Source organism: Carya illinoinensis, chromosome 13, assembly GCF_018687715.1.
Source record: "Carya illinoinensis cultivar Pawnee chromosome 13, C.illinoinensisPawnee_v1, whole genome shotgun sequence".
Taxonomy (NCBI): domain Eukaryota; kingdom Viridiplantae; phylum Streptophyta; class Magnoliopsida; order Fagales; family Juglandaceae; genus Carya; species Carya illinoinensis.
This window is the reverse complement of record NC_056764.1, coordinates 26,610,425-26,630,319: the sequence shown is the minus strand read 5'-3', so window position 1 is coordinate 26,630,319 and position 19,895 is coordinate 26,610,425. Positions and strand designations below refer to the sequence as shown.

At 36.5% G+C, this 19,895-nt stretch overlaps 2 protein-coding genes across 3 annotated transcripts; one reads left to right on the top strand and one right to left on the bottom strand.

The window, feature by feature from the left end:
• The first annotated feature begins 263 nt into the window (after positions 1-263).
• Positions 264-2,735, top strand: LOC122291357 (beta-1,6-galactosyltransferase GALT29A-like). The gene has a single exon (XM_043099046.1). It carries the CDS (start codon positions 1,139-1,141, stop codon positions 2,504-2,506), a length of 1,368 nt encoding a protein of 455 aa, XP_042954980.1. The 5' UTR covers positions 264-1,138; the 3' UTR covers positions 2,507-2,735.
• A 4,812-nt stretch (positions 2,736-7,547) lies between these two features.
• On the bottom strand, positions 7,548-19,589 carry LOC122291354 (vesicle-fusing ATPase). 2 transcript variants are annotated; one of them, XM_043099045.1, is made up of 22 exons: positions 19,147-19,589; positions 18,770-18,865; positions 18,610-18,691; positions 18,477-18,527; positions 16,159-16,329; positions 15,417-15,571; positions 15,219-15,327; positions 13,977-14,076; positions 13,838-13,893; positions 12,738-12,803; positions 12,559-12,641; positions 12,233-12,366; positions 11,185-11,395; positions 10,694-10,825; positions 10,535-10,595; positions 10,363-10,422; positions 10,066-10,124; positions 9,829-9,916; positions 9,193-9,315; positions 8,524-8,589; positions 7,874-8,044; positions 7,548-7,777 (listed from the first exon to the last, which is right to left on the bottom strand). In XM_043099045.1, exons 1-21 carry the CDS (start codon positions 19,320-19,322, stop codon positions 7,901-7,903), a joined length of 2,223 nt encoding a protein of 740 aa, XP_042954979.1. In that variant the 5' UTR covers positions 19,323-19,589; the 3' UTR covers positions 7,548-7,777; positions 7,874-7,900. The 2 variants fall into 2 exon arrangements, with proteins under 2 accessions (XP_042954979.1, XP_042954978.1); XM_043099044.1 differs by having other exon boundaries at positions 7,548-8,044.
• Between the last annotated feature and the right edge of the window lie 306 nt (positions 19,590-19,895).

The following is a 19,895-nucleotide window of genomic DNA, read 5'->3' as shown; positions in this document are numbered from 1 at the left end:
TCTCTTTGTTAAAACCCGACTTTGTTGACTGAAACATCATGCAATTTGTTGTATGAAAGTAATGATAATGACTAGAATCGGATCAAAGACGGGGCCAAGCCTTGCAACGTGGAGCAGGTTTCAGAGTCAGCTACAGGTCATACCAAGCCACCACACTTTCAAGATATAGACAATCTTAAATGCTTAGGAAACTTTGCATCATATAGGTGGGACTTGATATGTGGTCCACTATCAAATCGAAGAACCCACTCTCCCTGCCCCCCACACACACCACACACTCACTTCATCCGGTAAGTCACAGCAGACAGACATGCCTACATTACTCCCACACCTGATAACTACTGCAGTCTCTCCATCTCCTCCTAGCTTTGGGCCCTTTCAAGAAGCCATGCTTCTCGCTTCACAAAATAATGAGAAAAATAATAAATATATAAATAATAAAAAGGCGTCCTTCTGGTTGTCAGTGAGGTTGGAGGTCTGTTGATCTGTTCTGCACTTTATTCCGATGCAACCATCTCCTTACCCACCTTCCCGATCAACCTTTCTCAACCCTAATGACCTTTACCAAATACCAATCCCTGTATCGGCGACCATCCGCAAGTCCAAACTCTGCGTCCATTATATATAGTTCCATCTCCCACTCCCACTCCCCCACTTGGAGCCACTCCTCAAATTCAAATCTTTCTTTCAGCTCAATCTCTCAAAAAGAAAAAGAAAAGAAAAGGTAGAACTTGTGGATTTCCCACTTCTCGAATCACACAACCAACTGTGGATTCTGTAGTCTTTTTTATAGGTAAAATGTTTTTGGTAGAAGCTGGTCTTTGATTTTGTTTCTGTTAGATCAGTGATAGAACAACGATGAAAATCCCATTTTTCCACCAAATCCTACTTTCATATTTGATTCTGGTTTTCATTTCATAGCCCCAGTTTCAGACTCTCTATTTCCACTCCAAGATCAAGATCTGTTACCCCAACCCCCCCCCCCCCCCCCCACACACACACACACACACTCCAATTTATTCTCACTGCCACTCGAGCTGCTCCTCAATGTTAAATCTAGCTCAATCTCTGTAACAATCTTGAAAATTCCACTTCTGAGCCAAATCCCACGTTCGTATTACACTTTCTTTTGCATTTCATGACCCCTTCCCTTGAGAACTCCCTCCCCAGATCCATATCTGCCCCGTTCTCTCTCGTTGGATGCCCAAAACTTTTTGAAAGCGAAGATGGATCTGACCCACGTACATTCAAGATCTCGACAAGTCATTACTTGTGGCCATCTCTAGCGAAACCCGTCAACCGTTCCGGCGATTTGGTAAAGCCAATGAAACGGTCAGTTCGCCCGCTATTCAGCCTTCTTCTGCTCATCGTCTTCGCCGCCACCGTGAGCTTCCGCACATTGATCCGCCGCAGTGTGGGCTTGGGCAGTATTGAGGTTGACCCGATCAATGTGCTGGCGCAGACGCCGCCTCCAATGCCGGTCTTCAACTCCACGTTGCTCCAATACGCCGCGATAGACCTCGGTGAAGCACGAGCAAAGAAAGAGATAGCGCAGTTGTTGGATGGAAACTTTGGTGGGCAGGGAAAGTACCGGACCTTTGCCACTTGGCGGAGGTTCAATCACCACGAGGTGAAAGAGAGGTCTTCGATTGGATTGCCATTGGGGCTGCGGTCGCCACAGTTTTATCGGTATTGGTTGGATTTCAGGCGATTATTGGATCAGTGGGCTCGAAAGAAGGCATTTTTCCAGCCGGAAGTCATGTCGGAGTTGATAAGACTAGTGAAGCATCCCATCGATAGGCACAACGGGTTATTGGGTTCTGACCGCCGGTACTCGTCGTGTGCGGTCGTGGGGAACAGTGGGATTTTGCTGAATAGTGATAAAGGGGAACTGATCGATAGCCACGAGATTGTGATAAGATTGAACAATGCCAGAACCAATGGTTTTGAGCGCGATGTGGGTTCGAAAACCAATATTTCGTTTGTAAATAGCAACATTTTGCATTTTTGCGTGAGAAGACAAGGTTGTTTTTGCCATCCATATGGGATAAATGTGCCGATCGTAATGTACATTTGCCAACCGGTGCATATTTTGGACTACACCTTCTGCAATTCTTCCCACAAAGCGCCTTTGTTCATCACCGATCCACGATTTGATGTGTTGTGTGCTAGGATTGTCAAGTATTACTCGTTGAAAAGATTTGCAGAGGTGACGGGAAAGCCATTGGAAGAATGGGGGGCTGCACATGATGGTGCTAATTTCCATTACTCTTCTGGTATGCAGGCTGTGATGCTGGCTTTGGGAGTTTGTGATAAAGTCAGTATTCTTGGGTTTGGGAAATCGGCTTCGGCTAAGCATCACTATCATACTAATCAGAAAGTAGAGCTTGCATTACATGACTATGAGGCAGAGTATGCCTTTTATCGAGATTTGGTTGAGAAGCCATGGCAAGTACCCTTCATTTCTGGCAATTTCAAGATTCCTCCTACGGTAATATACCAATGATTCTTTTGCCTGTTCAATTTTTTATGTTTGATTTAGTTGGTTTTGTTCGTCAGCTTTGAATTGAATTGTTGTATTCATGTTGTACAAGCACATGTTCTGTACCAATTAAGGACCAATCTGTCGAACATTTTTGTTTCGTACTCTGGCCCTGTTCTATCAAAGGTAGATTGGGGTGATACTAAAAATGTACAATTGCAATCTAGGAATATGATTCAAAGATTTGGGCTCACGTTTGTCCTTGTCTCTCTCTCTCTCTCTCTCTCTCTCTCTCTCTCTCTCTCTCTCTCTCTCTCTCTCTCTCTCTCTCTCTCTCTCTCATGACTGTGTTTACTTGTCTCTAATTGTTCAAACTTTTCGGACACAAAAGTTATACCAATTACTTTGGTAATTCACTTTTCACCCTGCTTTTCGTCTTGTTCCCCACCCTAAACTACAAAAGGTTTCAAATTGCATCATAGACTATTTATGTTTCTCAATTTCTACCCTATGCCAAGATCCGAGCGTTACACCTTAACTGTTAAAAGGTTTCAATGAAGGATGCAAAGTGAATCTATGGGTTGTTGAGGGTGCAAGCTGAAGTTTTTGATAATATAGGGTGCAAAATGAAAACCAATTGTAGTTCAAGTGTGCAAAATATGGTTTCTCCTTCTTGGAAAGTTAATTTTTTCACATTAGGCACGATCATATAGTTATTAATAAGGTAAGGTAGTTCAGAACATTTTCTCTTGTATACCATCTTGTGTACTTGGGCTATGCCTATTATTATTAATAAGACTGTGTTTACTTATCAAAAACAAAAACAAAAAAGGTAGTTCAGAACATTTAGACATTGTCAGTTGTTACTGTTAAATTTTTCACTAGTTATTTGAATATTTTCTCGAGTTGTGCTCTCTGTGATGAGAAAGACAAATGGATGAATAATTTAAGACTTCAGACCTAAAATGCCTAGCATGGTTTTAAGATTGGGCTCACCGGATTGCCTGGAAATAGTATAATTTCAGACCTCATTGTTATATGGATAATTCTTCATGATTCTGTATTTAATGGGCATATTAAATTGGAGGTTTTTAGCATGCATTTTCAACCCTATATGGATATCTCTTGAAGAATAGACATCCTACTACTAGTTTGGACCTAATCAACTCCTACTAGTTTGGAGTTGATTAGGTCCAAAGAGAGAGATTCATTGTGATGAATTATATGTCTGGTAGCTTGCTTGCAGATGTGAATTGTGGGATTGAAATTGAAGACCAATTGGGACCAACTTGGGAAAGCTTTAAAGTCACTTTTCTCTCTCTCTCTGAAATTGTTTGTAAATGGAAGTAGTTAGTGAAGGATGTAAGGAAAAAATGCTGAGAAAGACAATTCTCTTTCCAACAAAAGCCAAACCAGTTTCTTGAAGACAACCATCTCACCAAACCCTCATTTAACAAAGCCCAAAGCCTTGGTACAACTAATGTCAGTCTCTTTCTCTTCCCTGTTGCTAATTTCTTTCTCTATGTTTCCATCATGTCCACCCTGTAGGAACTACGAGATCTTCCATTATGTGCTAAACAATTACTCCACATTTACCCCACATTTACTAGTGAAACCAATGATAACAACCAATATTTTCCATTATTCGATTGTGTTTAGAGCCCTGTGCTTATCATCCTGCTGATGCATTATTCCTGATTGAGCAACTGATCAAAACCATGTCAAATCCTTTCTCCATCAAACATTGCACACAGTTTTTACATGATATTAGCATGGATTACAGGAGGACTGTTTTAGTTCAACTATGCCTTCAAACTTGTATACAAAGGACTAGGACATGAGATATTGTAATGTCCTCATCCGTTGAAGCTTTTTTCTTTCTCATTTTTGGGGAAGTAATTTAGGAAAAATACTTGAATCAAATCTGTTAAGAGGCTCAGCCTCATATCCCTGCTGAATGAAAGTGGGTTGAGTGATTGAAAAACATAATAGAAACTACCCCTTTGTGTATGTATGTGTGTTATGTATAAATTACAGCTTTAAAATGTAATCTCTGTTATTTATATTTTATAAACTTCGAAAATATTTGCTTTTAATTGATAAACCTCCATATTATAATTTTGATACTTTTTGCAATAAAATTAACATAGAGAAAAGATACTCCTACCGAGGATCCATCGTGGGATAGATTCCTATAATTTTTTTTAAAGTTTTTTTAGTTAATAATTAAAGAAGTATTTTTCAATGATGCTGTGAATCATTAGTCTATTTGCTATTCGAATAGGAGTGTAGTCAGTCAATCACGTATCATCCACGTTTATAATAATGAAGAAACGCATTAAAGCAGAGAGCTTATGGTAAACGTCAACTCCTAGTAATGTCTTCCCCGTATTGCATTCTGGTGTGTGACCAAATAGTCAAACTAACTTCAATACCATCGAAAAGAAACATTCCACCAAGACTCACTGTTACTAGCTTCACTTTGTTCCTTTCCCAAGTTGTTGGTTTTACTTTCAGTTGAGATCATGTCCAAAAAAGTTGTTGGAAGTATACGGACGGAGAAGATTTATCACCAACAATGGTAACATGTACACCTTATATTAATGTTTGATTGTCAAAATTGTAATATTACATCATCTTTAGCAGTAATATAATTTATCAACTTCTGTAACTTCAAAGGGAGTCAGGATTTGTCTCGATCTTCCTTTGGAAATATGGCAAAGTGGATTTGTCTTATTAGTGTTTTGATTAATAGTTTCCACTGTGACTGTGAATAGCAACAATCCATAATTATAGTAAGAAAGCATTTATCTTTAATCACCACATCTTCTTATAGAGTTCTGATTTGTTGTGTCCGGAAATTTCTCTCACATGTTTTATTAGCAAAGATTAATTTCACAAGATTTTTATTAATAAGTTAGAATATTTTGAGAATTGTTACGGCTGTAAATAGATCATAGATGACTAAATATATACATCAGCCACTGTTCTTAACACCTGCATGGCATTTTTTTTCCTACCTATGAAACAAGCATTTAGAAGGAAGAGTCCATTTTCAAAATTGAGAAAACCTCCCACTCCAAGCATTCGTGGCTTCTTCTTCCCCTCTGCTCAGTGCCCTGCCGTCTCAAGTTCATGGATTCTCTTCCGCAGACTCTAGTTCTTTTTTTCTCTTCCCTTTTTCGATCTTCTGAAATGGGCTTAAAGTTAGAAAAAGAGCTTAAATCCTTCAAGAATCACAAAATACATTGGAGGAGGAAGTGCCAGATGAAAGTTGGGGTTTTTGGGATTGTGAGTTGAAAAAGCTTGAGCATTTGCGCATTTGGAAGAGCTGTGTTTTAGTTGTTGAAGGTCTGTTGAAATTTATAACTTAAAAAAAGAGAACCAGCAAAATCTGATGAAGATGAACCAGCAAGCATCAGCAAGAGCGGCCTCAATTCATAATTCGCTGCAAGGGCCTTTCCAATGATGGCGTCCATAAAACTAGGATCCAATCCAAGACTAGCAAGATTGGGATTTTCTGCGTCCATAAAACTAGGATCCAATCCAAGACTAGCCAGATTGGGATTTTCATTGGCAGCATCAAGGGATGGGACAATTAGGGGTGAAAGTTTGAACCGAAAAATTGGAGAACCGGCCCAAACCGGTTGGCTCGATTTTAAATCGGTTCGGTCCGGAATTGATTGATACATTTTAAAAACTGGCTAAACCCGATCCAGTTTTGGTTCTGGACTTTAAAATCGAGCCAGTTTGAACCGAAAAATTGGAGAACCGGCCCAAACTGGTTGGCTCGATTTTAAATCGGTTCGGTCCGGAATTGATTGATACATTTTAAAAACTGGCTAAACCCGATCCAGTTTTGGTTCTGGACTTTTTGGCACCGAACCGAACCGGTTTATAGAATATATATAAATTCACTTTTAATATTATATAAAATATTTTATATGTATATATAATTTTTATATATAATATATATAATTATATATAAAATAATTTTATATTATAATTTATAACATAAAATCTTAATCTTAAATATATAATTTTTGTACCGAACCGAACCAGATCGATAAAACCGGAAGTACCGATTTAGAAAGGTAACTGATTCGAATTGGTTTTTGAAAATGTAAAATCGATGTATACCGGTTCGATTCCAAAATTCGCACAAAACTAGATCTAATCGGACTGGTTACACTCTAGGGACAACAATTTTCTTTCTAGACAAAATCTTGCTCACAGAGATGAAGGCATGAAGTTGCTAACGAAAGCTTGCTCATGAAGCTTGCTTAGGTATCTCTGTTGCTGATGAACGCTTGGGAGAGAGGCTTTTGGTGAGAAAGCTTGAGCGACTCAAAAGACGAGAGAGGAGTAAAGCCTTACGTAAGAGAAACATGATGAAATCAGTGATTACGAGAGAGGAGCTGCACGATGAGAGGAAGGTCAACTTTGAATTTGGGCACGCCAAGATGAAGCACGAGTAGCAGAGGAGATGAAAAGGGGAGGAGAAGAGATGTCGAGCTTCAAAGAGAAGATTTGAGTCTTCGGGCTGCTTGGCTTCACAGAGAAGAAGGTAGGAAAGTAAGTGTTGGGCGAATTGCTCGAGTTTGGGGCAGACTCGGTTCATTTTTCAATAAATCTGGTCTACCATATAGGGTATGGGATGGGAAATTAATAAGCCGACTAATGAGTAGAATTTTCCTAAATAGATTTCATAAAAATAAACTCAATCTGATAAACCATATCAAATAATGTTAATTTGTGAATTACTTTAGTAAGATCTTTTTATAGCCAAAGCATTTCTTGAATATTTTTACATGCAGACTCAAAGAATGCACAACACTTTAATAGTCTGGACTCATTCCAAATCAGTTGGGAGAAACTCTCCCATTTTTTCTGTGTAAAATATGAAAATGTGGAAAGCATACTATATATAAATATATATATATATATTTATAGCAGTAGCCCATCGTGGGCACCCTGATGCTAGTACCAATTTTATAACAACCAATTTTATAATTTTATAATAACAAGGAATATCCATGAAATAAACAATCGCTCCCCCAAATCATCAACATAAATTTCGCTCGGTTCTCCATTCCCATACATTCGAAAAGCTTTAAAATCATCACAAAGTAATGAAAGGGCAAGAATCCATTTCAGAATACAGGTGCATACTCGAGCTAAAGCCCCACACCCAACATATGAAGTAAGAACCTATTTTAGAATCTGACTCTAGAGAAAATTGATGGCAGAGACCTAGTACGATGACATGGCAGGCCACTCCAAACTCTTAAGGGACTGGTAGTCAAACGTGAGAGAGGAAAGAAATAAGTACATAAAAAATAAATAAATAAAAAATCCAGTAAACAAGAGGGACGACTTAGTGATTTGTACCTTAAAAGGAGCTAACAGTTGTATAAACTAGTATCGTACAATATCCTGAAGGCAATCATAGAAGTGAGAGATCTTAATCTTCTCTCTACCAGAGTATATTGCCTCTGAAGATCCACCGTGCTCGCCCTGTGCTGCCATCTCAATCAACATATAGAGCTTCTTGATAGGCATCTATGAAGAGACATTGAACACAAAAGGAGCAAGAAGTGAGTATCAAAAACAATCAAGCTCCTTCACCTTTTCCCTATTATCATTCAGTAATGCATCGTGCATAAGAAAATGAAGTCGACAATATCTGAGGTTCAGAATTTCCACTGTTCATTTATCGTGATTGAATCATGACTCAAACAAGTAAAATTCAGGTCCCAAGCACAAGCACTAATGAACATGCTAGGCATATTACTGCAAGGGTAAAATTCAAATGAGCTTCCAGAAGGCAGAAAGGACCAGAAATGAAAACCATTCGACACCCAAAAAAAGAAAAGATGGCCCAGGAAACTGTATATTTTTAATGGGCCTAAGGCCTGTTAGATTATCTTAACTTCCTTGATAGGTAAAGGCTGTGCTCTTTTTTTTTTTTTTTTTTTATTTCCCCCCTTCAAAATTAAAACATAAATAAATGACAAAGGCAGATCAAGATATATGCATACATCATTCAGCGCCTCTGCAGCTACATCAATGTCTTCACCAGCAAAAACATCCAGCTGTTCTAGCACCTGAGATGAGAGCAAGGGTAGATTAAAATGTATCCAAACTTTGAGCTATTGCCAGTGTAATTTAAATTTCATTAATAGAGTTCGGAACATATATAGAATGAACTTGCAGCCAAAATATTAATCTGATTCCAGAAAAACTACCAAGCAATGAAAAAGTTCAAATAAAGGTGATAATAATGACAATAATATGATGATAATGCTTAAAAACAGTGACATCCAAAGACCAAGTGATCAATCCAAACGCATGTTAGCAGCAAAAGTGTTGAAATTTCCCTTGGACTCCTAACGCACCTCCCTGGCATTGCAAAGTACGAATATATTCTTCCAACCTTCTACTTGAAAAGACTTCTGATCAATTCTTCCAAACTTCCACACCAATCCATCCTCAAAATCAATATTAGCAAGTGTACCAAGAACCAGACAAAAATCAGTATTTCACATTGATATAGATCAGGTCTTCATCACTATGACAACTTCCTTTATAATACTCTCACTTCGTTTAATTTACTAGCATTGATGCAAAATTGATGCAATCCAACAAAATAAGAATACCAAAAACACCAACTTATCCGAGACAGGAACAGATTAGAAACAAAAAATCACCTTCTTTGCATCATCTGTCTTCAATATAGGAACATGGTAAGTGACAGAGAAAGCATCACAAATACCAACTGAATCTAAGAAGCCCACTTCACTCGTTGTCCCTATAACCAGAAGTTTTTTCCCCTGACAGCAAAAGTTCCCAAAATGAACTAATAATGAGCAAGATCAGAATATCACTTTTTTTTTTCTTTTAAGAGAAGAATATCAGTTATGAAAGATATAAGCAATAATGTTCAAGTTTTAGAACATTCTGCCATTTTTGTTATATATGAGAAAGTAATATATGTTGAACCATCTCAAGACATACTTTGAGTATACGCTTTTTTTAAGAATATATACACAAATGTGTGTGTGGGTGTGTGTGTAACATGTATATACATATATTGCTAGGTTGTTTTTGAATTTAACATTCTTGATATATTTAACTACTCGTAAAGGTTAAAGTTAAAAAAAAAAGATGCACCTCTTACAGTTATATAATTTGAATAATCGGTTATTCTTCAAGAAATTCCCTGCTACTAATCTAATAGGCGACAATTTTTTTTTTAAAAAAAAAAATTATTTATTTTTTATATGTTAATAGAGGACAAATTTATAACACCAGTTTCTATGCAATAGAGAAGGACAAAGAGAAACCTTTGGAGGAAGTCGCTTGAGCAGGACCAATAATGTCTGAGAAATAATGTTCGAAAAACGAGGCCCAATGGCAACATACTCCAGTAACCTGCATTAACAATTAAAGTGCAACGATCCCAAGATACTTGTTCGTTTAGAAATTATACGAAGAAGAAGAAGAAAATTAGAGCACCGGAGGAAGGGGTGTTCTAGAGAATATAATTTTAAGACTAATTACATCAAATCAGCAGGTCTTACCTTTCAATGTCATCAAGAATAATGATGCTCAGTGGTGACTTGTATGCATCCTCAAATACCTATTAAAGGATACAATTATAAATGAGGCTTTGGAATTTCCTTCCAGTGATTCATGAAACCAAAACCTACATTGTTCCTAGTTATCAATATTCCATAATTCACAAGCCTGGAAGTATAACATAAACATATCTTGGAGAAAAACCAAGTCTCCAGTGTACACCTTGAATAGTTCTTCCTAACAAAAAAAAAAAAAAGAGAGAGAAGAATTTCAATGGTTCAACTTTAGTGTTGACAAACCTTGACAATCTGTGCACATTTAGTGCTTTCATGAAGGCCAATCATTCCTTCTGCTGACACCTACCAAGTATGAAATGCAACAATTAAAAGTAGTTAACATATATGGACGGCACAAGAGGCTGGAATTTCACGAAGTAAAAACTCATGATCCAGTGTAGGACTTGGAGCTTACTATCTTGACATATGGAAAATCACTGTCAATGCCAACAGTAGATGCTAGTGCACTTTTACCGCTGTTCAAAAGGGTAAGATTAAAAAATATTCAATTAAAAATTCATTTTTTATCGGTTCAATTAACAAAGTCATTTAAATAGAAAAAACCATGCAATACCTGCCACTTGGGCCTTCCAGAAGACAAGTAACGAGCGGACTTCCCTTACTCACTTTAACTTGCTCTACAAGCAGCATAGCTCTTTGATAAATGTGCTTATTTCGATCACCACAATCCACCATGCCATTAAGTCTGTAAATAATGTCAGTAAATAACATTTACTACCAGCAGAAACAAAGTGCTGTGTCACCAGATTTTTTGCATAGCCAACTATATATTATGCCCATGTTTCTTACATATTGGACATTAGTTATTTTCCAGTTAGGTGTTCCTTTAGTATACTTTCTGTGTACTTGGGCTATACCTTTGCTTATTTAATATACTTTCTGTGTAGTTGGGTTAAGCATTTGTTATGAATTTCATGCAACATAAAAAATTTAGCTCAACATCATAGGACTTCACTTTCAATGTTATCAGAATCTCAATGGGAAAACCCATCCCCAGCACAAAAACGTGATGTGAAAAGTTCTCTAAGCTTTAGTCAAAACTACCTGCACCGTTCAAGGTCATCAGTAGAGGCTCCAAATGCAGGAATTATTTCATGGAGTGCATTCAGAAAATCATCCATAGTAACTTTAATACTCTCTTCATCCACTGGCTTGGTAAGATCATCTAGGCTTAGTTGTCTATTCAAAGCATAAGATACTGCACTTTTTACAACACCTTCGAGTTCGGCACCGCTATAGTTTTTTGTACGAGCAGCTGCATAGAAAAAATAAATGAATAAATAAAACTCATAAAACCCTTCATATATACACCATTACAGCCCAAAGCATTTAATGAGAAAGGGTTCAAACAATGGCCACAGTGTTTGTATAATCAACAAAGAAACAATCTAAGAACAGCAGATAAATTTAGAACACAGTAACCCCCGCCACCCACAAAAAAAAAAAAGAAAAAAGAAAAAAAATACATGCTTAACTTTCACCACTTACCCATTGGTTGTAGCGTAGCAAGTCATAATGGTTGTGGCATTCCGGGTGAGGTACCCAGGAGGGATTAAATTCCATAGAGTTAAGAAATCATTTGGTGCATTTCAAGCATTCTAATGCCATTTAACTGCATGGACTGTTTCATGAGTTTGAATATCCAAACCAGCCCAAGGAATTTTCAATATAATTAAAAGAGAATTGCTACAGCCAAAAAGAGATCCCACAAAAGTAAACCCACAAACTGACATGACTTTGTATGATACATTGAATCTATTTTATAATAAAAATAATTTTATAATCTGACGTACCACATCAAGTCATGCTAGTTTGTGAATTTACTTTTGTGGAATCTCTTTGTGGGTTAAAACAATTCTCTAGTTAAAAACATTTAGCAAACGTAATTAGCAATTATCCATCTCCAATGCTTAGTCGTTATTAGGTGTATTCTGTATATACTTCCTATGTACTTGGGCTATGCCTTTTACTATCAATAAAATCTTACTTATTAAAAAAAAATACAATTTGCAATAATAGTCTTCATTTAATGGTCACTTAATCCAAATAATAGATGAATTAAATCTCCGAAGCATGTCACTAATGCACATACCAAGCTCTTCAAGGTTCACATCAGGAGCAAGAAAAGAATTCTCTTTCATCTTGTTTGTGTGAATTTGAAGAATCTGTAAACGACCATTTTCGTCGGGAAGACTTATCTCAATTTGAACCTCCAAGCGTCCTGGTCTATAAACCAAGAATACATAAATAAAATATATCTTCATAGAGAGTAACATTGTTCTAGTTACATGACTAGGAAAACTCAGTTTTCATGACGTAAGACAGTGCAAGGTTGCATGGACACTGTTAAATGACACAAGGGAGAGAGAGAGAGAGAGAGAGAGAGAGAGAGAGAGAGAGAGAGAGAGAGAGAGAGACCTCAAAAGGGCTTCATCAAGCAAATCCTTTCTATTGGTCATTCCAATAAGCAAAACATTATTTAGAGACTCCACACCATCTATCTGAAAAGCAAGTAGTTTTCTAGTATTGATATTTGCAAAGAAAAAAGTTGTATTGATTTGCAATATTAAAAAAAGCAACAGAACCTCTTAACTAACCTTCGTAAGAAGCTGGTTTACAATACTATCGTGAACTCCTGTACCATCTCTGGTTGATCCTCTTGACTGCATATAGCATGCGAAAATGCATTATGGTCTTTCCATTAGTGAAAAAATTAGCATTACATAAACCAACAAAATTACGGTGCGATCAAATAAAAGATTTTTTTTTTTAAATTCTGGAAGTTCTGAAAACTTTTGCCAATGGGTTTTTTGGAGTTTTGTGAAAGTGGTGGGATACATTAAACATGTGTTTGGATTGAGAGAGTTTTTGAGAGATGGTTTTATTGGGGTTTGAAAAAGTGACAGGGTCCAATGAAAATATGTTTTGGGAAGAAAATTTTTGTGAGAATTGTGAAATTTGTTTTGGTTTTTGTTTGTTGCGGAAATTGAGGTAAGACCTTTAAGAGAAAAATCATTTTTGAGATTGTCTTTGTATAAAGATGTCTGGATTGAGAGTGAAAAGTTTTTGAAAAGTTCTCCAAAATTTCTTGTTCACATAAATATCCCAAGTCCAGCAGTGAGCATTATTTCTTTGACAGATTAAACCATGCAGGTCTCAGATGGAAACCTAAACATCTTGGTGTTGTCATGCATGTTTGTGCTGAAGCTTTCAAAATCAAACTCACAATAGCAATTATCTTAGACGTCAAGAAATGAACTAGGATCCAACTTGCTGTATGTGTAATACACACAAACACCCATACAATTTTTTTATATATAAGTCACACACCCATAAATATACACACACACAAACATATCCAAGCAATGCCACCAGATTACATCCAAATGCCAGTCTTTGCCCAATTCTTGAAATGGTCATTATGTTGATAGACAACAAAAAAAGATGTAATAATATATAGTAGCTCTAACCATACATGGAACAGTAAGTGTGTTTATTAAATTTCCAAGACAAAGATATTTCAGGAATTAGAGAACAATAGATTCATTCAAAAGGAATGCTAATTGTATGTATATCACACAAGTAGGAGAACAAACAATGTGAAAGTACTGCCAATTATACAGTCATCAAAAGTAAAAATTGATGCTCCCATCAATAAACTGCAATTAACAAGGTTAACTTAGAGTTAGGGTATTGCCTTACAAATAGCATCGATTTCATCAAAAATTATGACATGCAGCTCACTTTGATCCCCTGAAAAGGAAAACAACATATTGGCATCATTGATCATCAACAGACTAACCTAGAAATAAGCCTGGTCAGTACTTCTCTGTTACCATGAGTTCTTTGATCGTTTTCTGCATCAGCAAAAAGATCCCTAACATTCTTTTCAGTTTCACCAACGAATTTGCTTAAAACTTCTGGGCCATTAACGATCTATCACAATTCACCAAAAGGGGGAAAAATAAGAAACTTGATCCGTCAATTGCAAGCATAGATTTTCACGATCTTGGCACAAACACTGATAATTAATTTCTATTATAGATATCATTTAGGCATGTTTAACTAGCTTTGTAACCCAAAAGCAATGTATAGCATCGAAATAAAACATGAATCAGTATTGATATTGATATTTAAATCATGATGTTAGAAATGCTCACATGCAACTTGAGCAAATAAAAGTGGTAATGACTTTGGAATTTAAGCCATGAAATAATCGGAAGTGCATGTGGTGGACATGCAGTGTTGCATGTTGGAATGAAATAAAACAGAGATAATACTGCCTGTCTTCTCATATCGGACAAGCGATAAACAAAATGATGGGCAGCACATACAATAAGCTTCAGTGCCAATTGATGCCAACTGTTTATCAAAAAAAACAAACTAACAAATGAAGTTCAATAGGACAACCCTTCATGCTGCAATCTAACAAACAACTATAAAATCTGTGTAAGAAAATTGTTGAAAATGACAATAAGGACGTGCAATTCTGTTGCTCACAGAAAAGTAAAAATGACAAAGCCTAATCTACTGAAAGATAGGGCTAATTTTACAATTTCATTTTTTTTAATCGATGAAGCCTACAAATACTATTAATTAGTTACTATTATGGTTATAAGTAATATTTTGTTTCCATAGATTCATATACCAGAACATTCTGCCTCTAGCTCTCCCTATCATTTTAGAAATGAAATCAAAAATCAAAATTAAAATAAAACTTGCATCTCTAGATGGAAAATGATAGGAAGGTGTTTAGCCTCAAACCACCATACACTATTACTTTTGGTGAATACAAATAAATGTGGATATATATATGTTTTTTTATAAGTAAGATTAATTCAAGTGAAACATATGTATATATGTATGTATGTATGTATGTATGTATGTATGTATGTATGTACGTACGTATAATAAACAAGGAAAATGCTTAGTACGCCGATAAAGTGTACTGATCAGTGTTTTTTTTAAAGCATTTGTGTGTTTATTTTTTAGTATTTTTTTAAATAAACAAATTATTTAAAAAAGCACTGATCGGTACACCTTTTGGTACTGATCATAGATGCATGTAGTCTTCAAACCTTTGGTTCTCTCCCATTCAACATTTTTCCAATTTGACGAGCCATAAGGGTTTTGCCAGTACCAGGAGGCCCATAAAGCAGCATGCCCTTCACGTGCTTAATCCCCAGTCTGCAAGATTATGAGATTTTCAAATAACAGCAACTTATATAAATAAAAAACAGAAAGGAGTTAAATAAATGAAAAACCAATATTATTACTTAGTTGTCACATGGGGAGGAAAAACGCGAGAAGCAAAGGCTCTTCGAAATATATCTGCAAACTCTGCACTTAGACCACCTATACCAAGTGATTGAAGATTAAATTCCTTTTGCCTGAAAATGTTGCTACTGGCGGCTTCACGCTGATTGACAATCTGAAAATCAAAATATGAGGCAATAGATTCAATCTTTGACATTAAACAGAACAAATGATAATTATGATTGGCAAGTGTGATTGAAGATGTCCATTATAATGGTTATTATGTTAGATAGGTTCCAGTTCAGCCAAGGACCAACCACCAAGATCAATCGAGAAAAGATGCTGCTGAAAGAGATGTTTCGACCTATTTCTCAAGAAAGCACCTCGTTTTAGCATCCTTAGAGAGTAAAAGAAATGTCAGTTATATAAGCCACTAATCTAGGATGGAAATGATTAGTTTGTCATGTATTGACATAAATCATGGAAGATTTTGCTACGACAATCACAGAAAACAACCCAAGTTAGTTTTATCAAAGATGTATACAGATATGTTCTTCACATCATATTTAACTTTGGGGTGGCTAAATATTACAAGTTCATATAATTAAACCAATAAGCTAAAACAAAGTTGACAAGCACAGTATTTATAAAGTCAACTTCACAGTAAGACAGAAATTTTTGTTTTGATAAGTAAAAATTTATTAATATCAATAGGTGTAGCCGAGTACGCTGGACGTATACACAATAAGAGAGAAATTTAACCTTAATTCCACTTGCATTTGATGTTTCAAAGACAAAGTGTGTATCACTTGCAATTATCCCTCTTTCAAGAGAATTAGAATTTTGTTGCCCCCCTACAGCAGCTTGATTGACAGTGAAAATGTAATTATTGCCATGATATTCAAATGACACTCTTTGCCCTGTTGTCATAACCTGCATATCAGAACACCAATATAAATATAAGTCTCATATGTCTCTTGATAAAGAAAAAAGAGAGGGTGTTAGAGAGGGAGAAGGAAGAATAACAGAATAATTACTTTTCCCATTATTCCCCCCCCCCCCGGGGGGCGGGTACTTGCTTTTTGTGGCATATTTAAAAAAAAAAAAAATAGCAGAAATTTAGCCAGGATACATCAGCAAATAAAAACTCCCATTTAAAACTTCCTAGTCTTTTTTCCCTCTTTATTTTCATGCATACTCAAAACACCAAAAATCCAACATTCACCTTGTTATAAAAGTACCTCATCAATTTGGATAAGAAAGACTTGAACTTAAACATGACCACGTAATGTAGACAGCAATCTATTGAAATATTCCTTGTGTTTGTTGCGTGTACGGCCAGAACATAGAACTTTGAAGTAATATCCCAACAAATCTATTAACTTGAATATATCTTTTTTTTACTAATCTTAGTCAACCACTATGGCTTTCTAAAACCATTATGTTAACTATGACCAGATTAACCCATTTTCTCTTCAGCTTTCCCCTACTCCTCATAGCTTCTTCAACTTCAGCCAAAAAATCCTCATTACTAACACAATTGGTGGTCTTCATTGCACATGATTGAACCATCCTTAGTAGTTCTCATTCTTCCACAAAGGATGGAACCCACAACTTCTCTCCAATTAATGTCTATATTATTCAATCTTTTCCAATATTACTTTCCAATTTCCACCCATCACAACATAATCGTTTCAGCTACATACATGAGGGCATATCGTTTCCTTTACTTTTTTTTTTTATAAGTAAAAATATTTTCTATATCAAAAGGAGTAACCATATGCACTGAACGTATACAAGAAAACACTTAGCCCATAATAAAGCGCCCCTAATGACCCAAAAAAGCCCGTGAAAAACAACCCAAAATACACTAATCCCAAAACTATCCAAAATACCCAAAAAATTACACTGAACCTCAACCCCTCGTTTCCCGTATAACTAATACCCAAGCCAAACCCCAACCCCAACCCCTTGTGTTTCCCGTCTTCACATTTCCCTCCCTTTAGACTTCCCTCTAACTAAGCTACCTCCCTTAGTGTCGTAGTTAATTGCCCAAGAAGGATGCTGTAACTCCCTGTTTTTCTTGAAACTTTTGGTTTCAAGCGTGTGGCTTGTCTCGATCACAGTGATTAGTTCATTGAACTGGTCTTCACATCCTCTATGTGAAATCCCCACGAAAGGCAAAATCTCGTTAACTTTAGGCAGAATCCAATCCACTATCAGAGGAAAAGAGACTAGGGGAGAACATAATTTTATTGAAGAGCCACTGAATTTTATTGAAGAGCCCTAGTGGTGCAAGCCATACACTAGGAGTATACATTGGAGAACATAGTTATGGAGGAGATTGGGAACAAGAAATCAATAAAAGCAGAAAAACTGACATTGTGTTCATTCCAAATACTCCAAATTATTCACAACAGAACCATCCTCCATATATCTATAGTTCTCCACTCAAGTTGTCTCTTACCTCCCCAAACCCCCCATTAACTCCACCACCAATTGAGGCATCACCCCTTCAATCCCAAGAAGTTGGAAGGTCAACACCCACAAGGCCCTAACTGCTTCACAATAAAGCAACAAATGGTCGATAATTTTCTCACTCTTCTAGCACATCACCATTATGTGCCTCCTCCACATAAAGCATTATGCATGTTGCTCCTGCCCCTGGACTATCCATTGTTCTTGTAAAAAAATATGACATCTCCTTTTTCTGATAAGTAAAAAATACGACATCTCCTAAAAGCCATTGATTAAAATCAAATTAAATGTAATTTATTAGCATTTGATGACCACACGACAGCATCACAGTGCAAAATTTTGATAGTAGATGATATACCAAAGTTCCTAAAAGTTCTATTGAAATCAATTTGTTTTTTATCGGTAAACAAAATTTTTATTGATCAAAAGAGTAGGCAAAAGACCAAGTATACGGGACATATACAAGAGCAACGCCTAAGCGTGCTAGTTTAGTGATACAGTAACACAGTTCTATTGAAATCAAATTATCAATCAATCACAGCTAATGCACAAACAATTAAATATTACCAAACATATGGAATGTCAAAAATACACAAATATACCTGGTCGATAAACCTGTTTCTTAGTTGGTTACTGAGGAGAACAGCATCAATCTGAAAGAGAGAAAATAAAACAGTTCACACACAAAATCCTCCGTGAAGCTAAAAGAAACAAAAGTTCGATAGTTTATATAACCTGTTCATTTTTAGTTCCCTTTTTCACAAACTCCAACTCAAGTGTCAGCAATGCCAGATCGAAACCATCAGGTGGGATAAACCTAAAACAATTCCCATTAATAATTAGAAACAAGGAAAAAAATGCACGACAAGAAGAATATATATTGGTATTGAATAACCTGCTAACAGATATCGTATCGCCAGCAGAAACTTTAGCATGCCGACGCTGAATCGCATTTAGGGCAATATGACCATTGCGTACGCTTTCGTGACCGGTATATCGTAGTTAAGGCCACCAAAAAAACAAGAAACTTTTCCCAGATTCAATCAACAGTCGCTCTAAATTTCAATCTCACAATAAAGTTTTTAAGAAAATGCTCAATCAACATTTTAAATCAGCTCCAAGCACTGTATCCAATGCAAATTCCAACACTTTTATTGATTTTTTTTTTCCAAACTATCTACGCTCTCCGATCACATCTAAGCAGTAAGAAAACAGACAAGAATTTCATAACTGGAATCCATATGTTTAAAATAATTGACGGTAGAAGGATATGCAACTGATAGAACGAATAAATCTCCAACAGAAGCGAGGTAGAGCATCTTGCCAGGGACGGCGAAGCCATGAAGATCGGAATGAGAGCAGTAGGCAAGGTTAGTGAGTGCGAGGTCCGGAGCAGGAGTGCTGGTCACAATCATGTTCACCGAAGAAGAAGACGAAGCGAACCGCATTTTCTGATCGGGTCCGGCAGAGATCGGCTCGTTGATGTAACAGAAGGGATTATCAGTCTAGGGTTCACTCACGGCAAAGAGATGAGAAGCTGGCGAGGTTCTGACTGGCGGTGGCTGGAGGCGACGATGATGGCTCACGGCAGCAGATCTGGTGGCTGTCCACAGGGGATCCGTGAGAGAGAGAGCACGCGAGGGAGGAAGACAGAGAGAGAGAGAGAGAGAGGAGAGGGAAAATGTATTGGGAGAAAATGAGAAGTCACAGAGAGAGGAGAAAGGGGGTAAATGGCTAGGATTTTTGCTGTAAACGGTGTCGCATAGAGTGAAGCGGTTTGTGATAGAGGTAAATGGTAAAAAATATTCCTGATGGTGATAAGAAATTTCATTTTTGCAAAATCTAATATTTCATTTGTTAATATAGTTTTATTTAACAAATATGACTATACAGCTTTTTTTTTCTTTCAATTATGTTTTTTCAATAGATTTGCTGTTTTTGTTTTTAGAGTCTGTTTGGAGTTGTGTTATGCATCTTAAAAAGTGATTAAATATTCTTAAAAGCTTTTTAATAAAAAAATT

Excerpts from the sequence above, each read along its gene's own strand:
- LOC122291357 (XM_043099046.1), top strand. The coding sequence starts at position 1,139 with ATGACCCCTTCCCTTGAGAACTCCCTCCCCAGATCCATATCTGCCCCG.
- LOC122291354 (XM_043099044.1), bottom strand. The coding sequence starts at position 19,322 with ATGCGGTTCGCTTCGTCTTCTTCTTCGGTGAACATGATTGTGACCAGC. Across the intron at positions 12,642-12,737 it reads TAAACCAGCTTCTTACGAAG|ATAGATGGTGTGGAGTCTCT; the intron begins GTTAGTTAAGAG and ends CTTGCTTTTCAG. Across the intron at positions 10,826-11,184 it reads GATGACCTTGAACGGTGCAG|ACTTAATGGCATGGTGGATT; the intron begins GTAGTTTTGACT and ends CATTATTTACAG.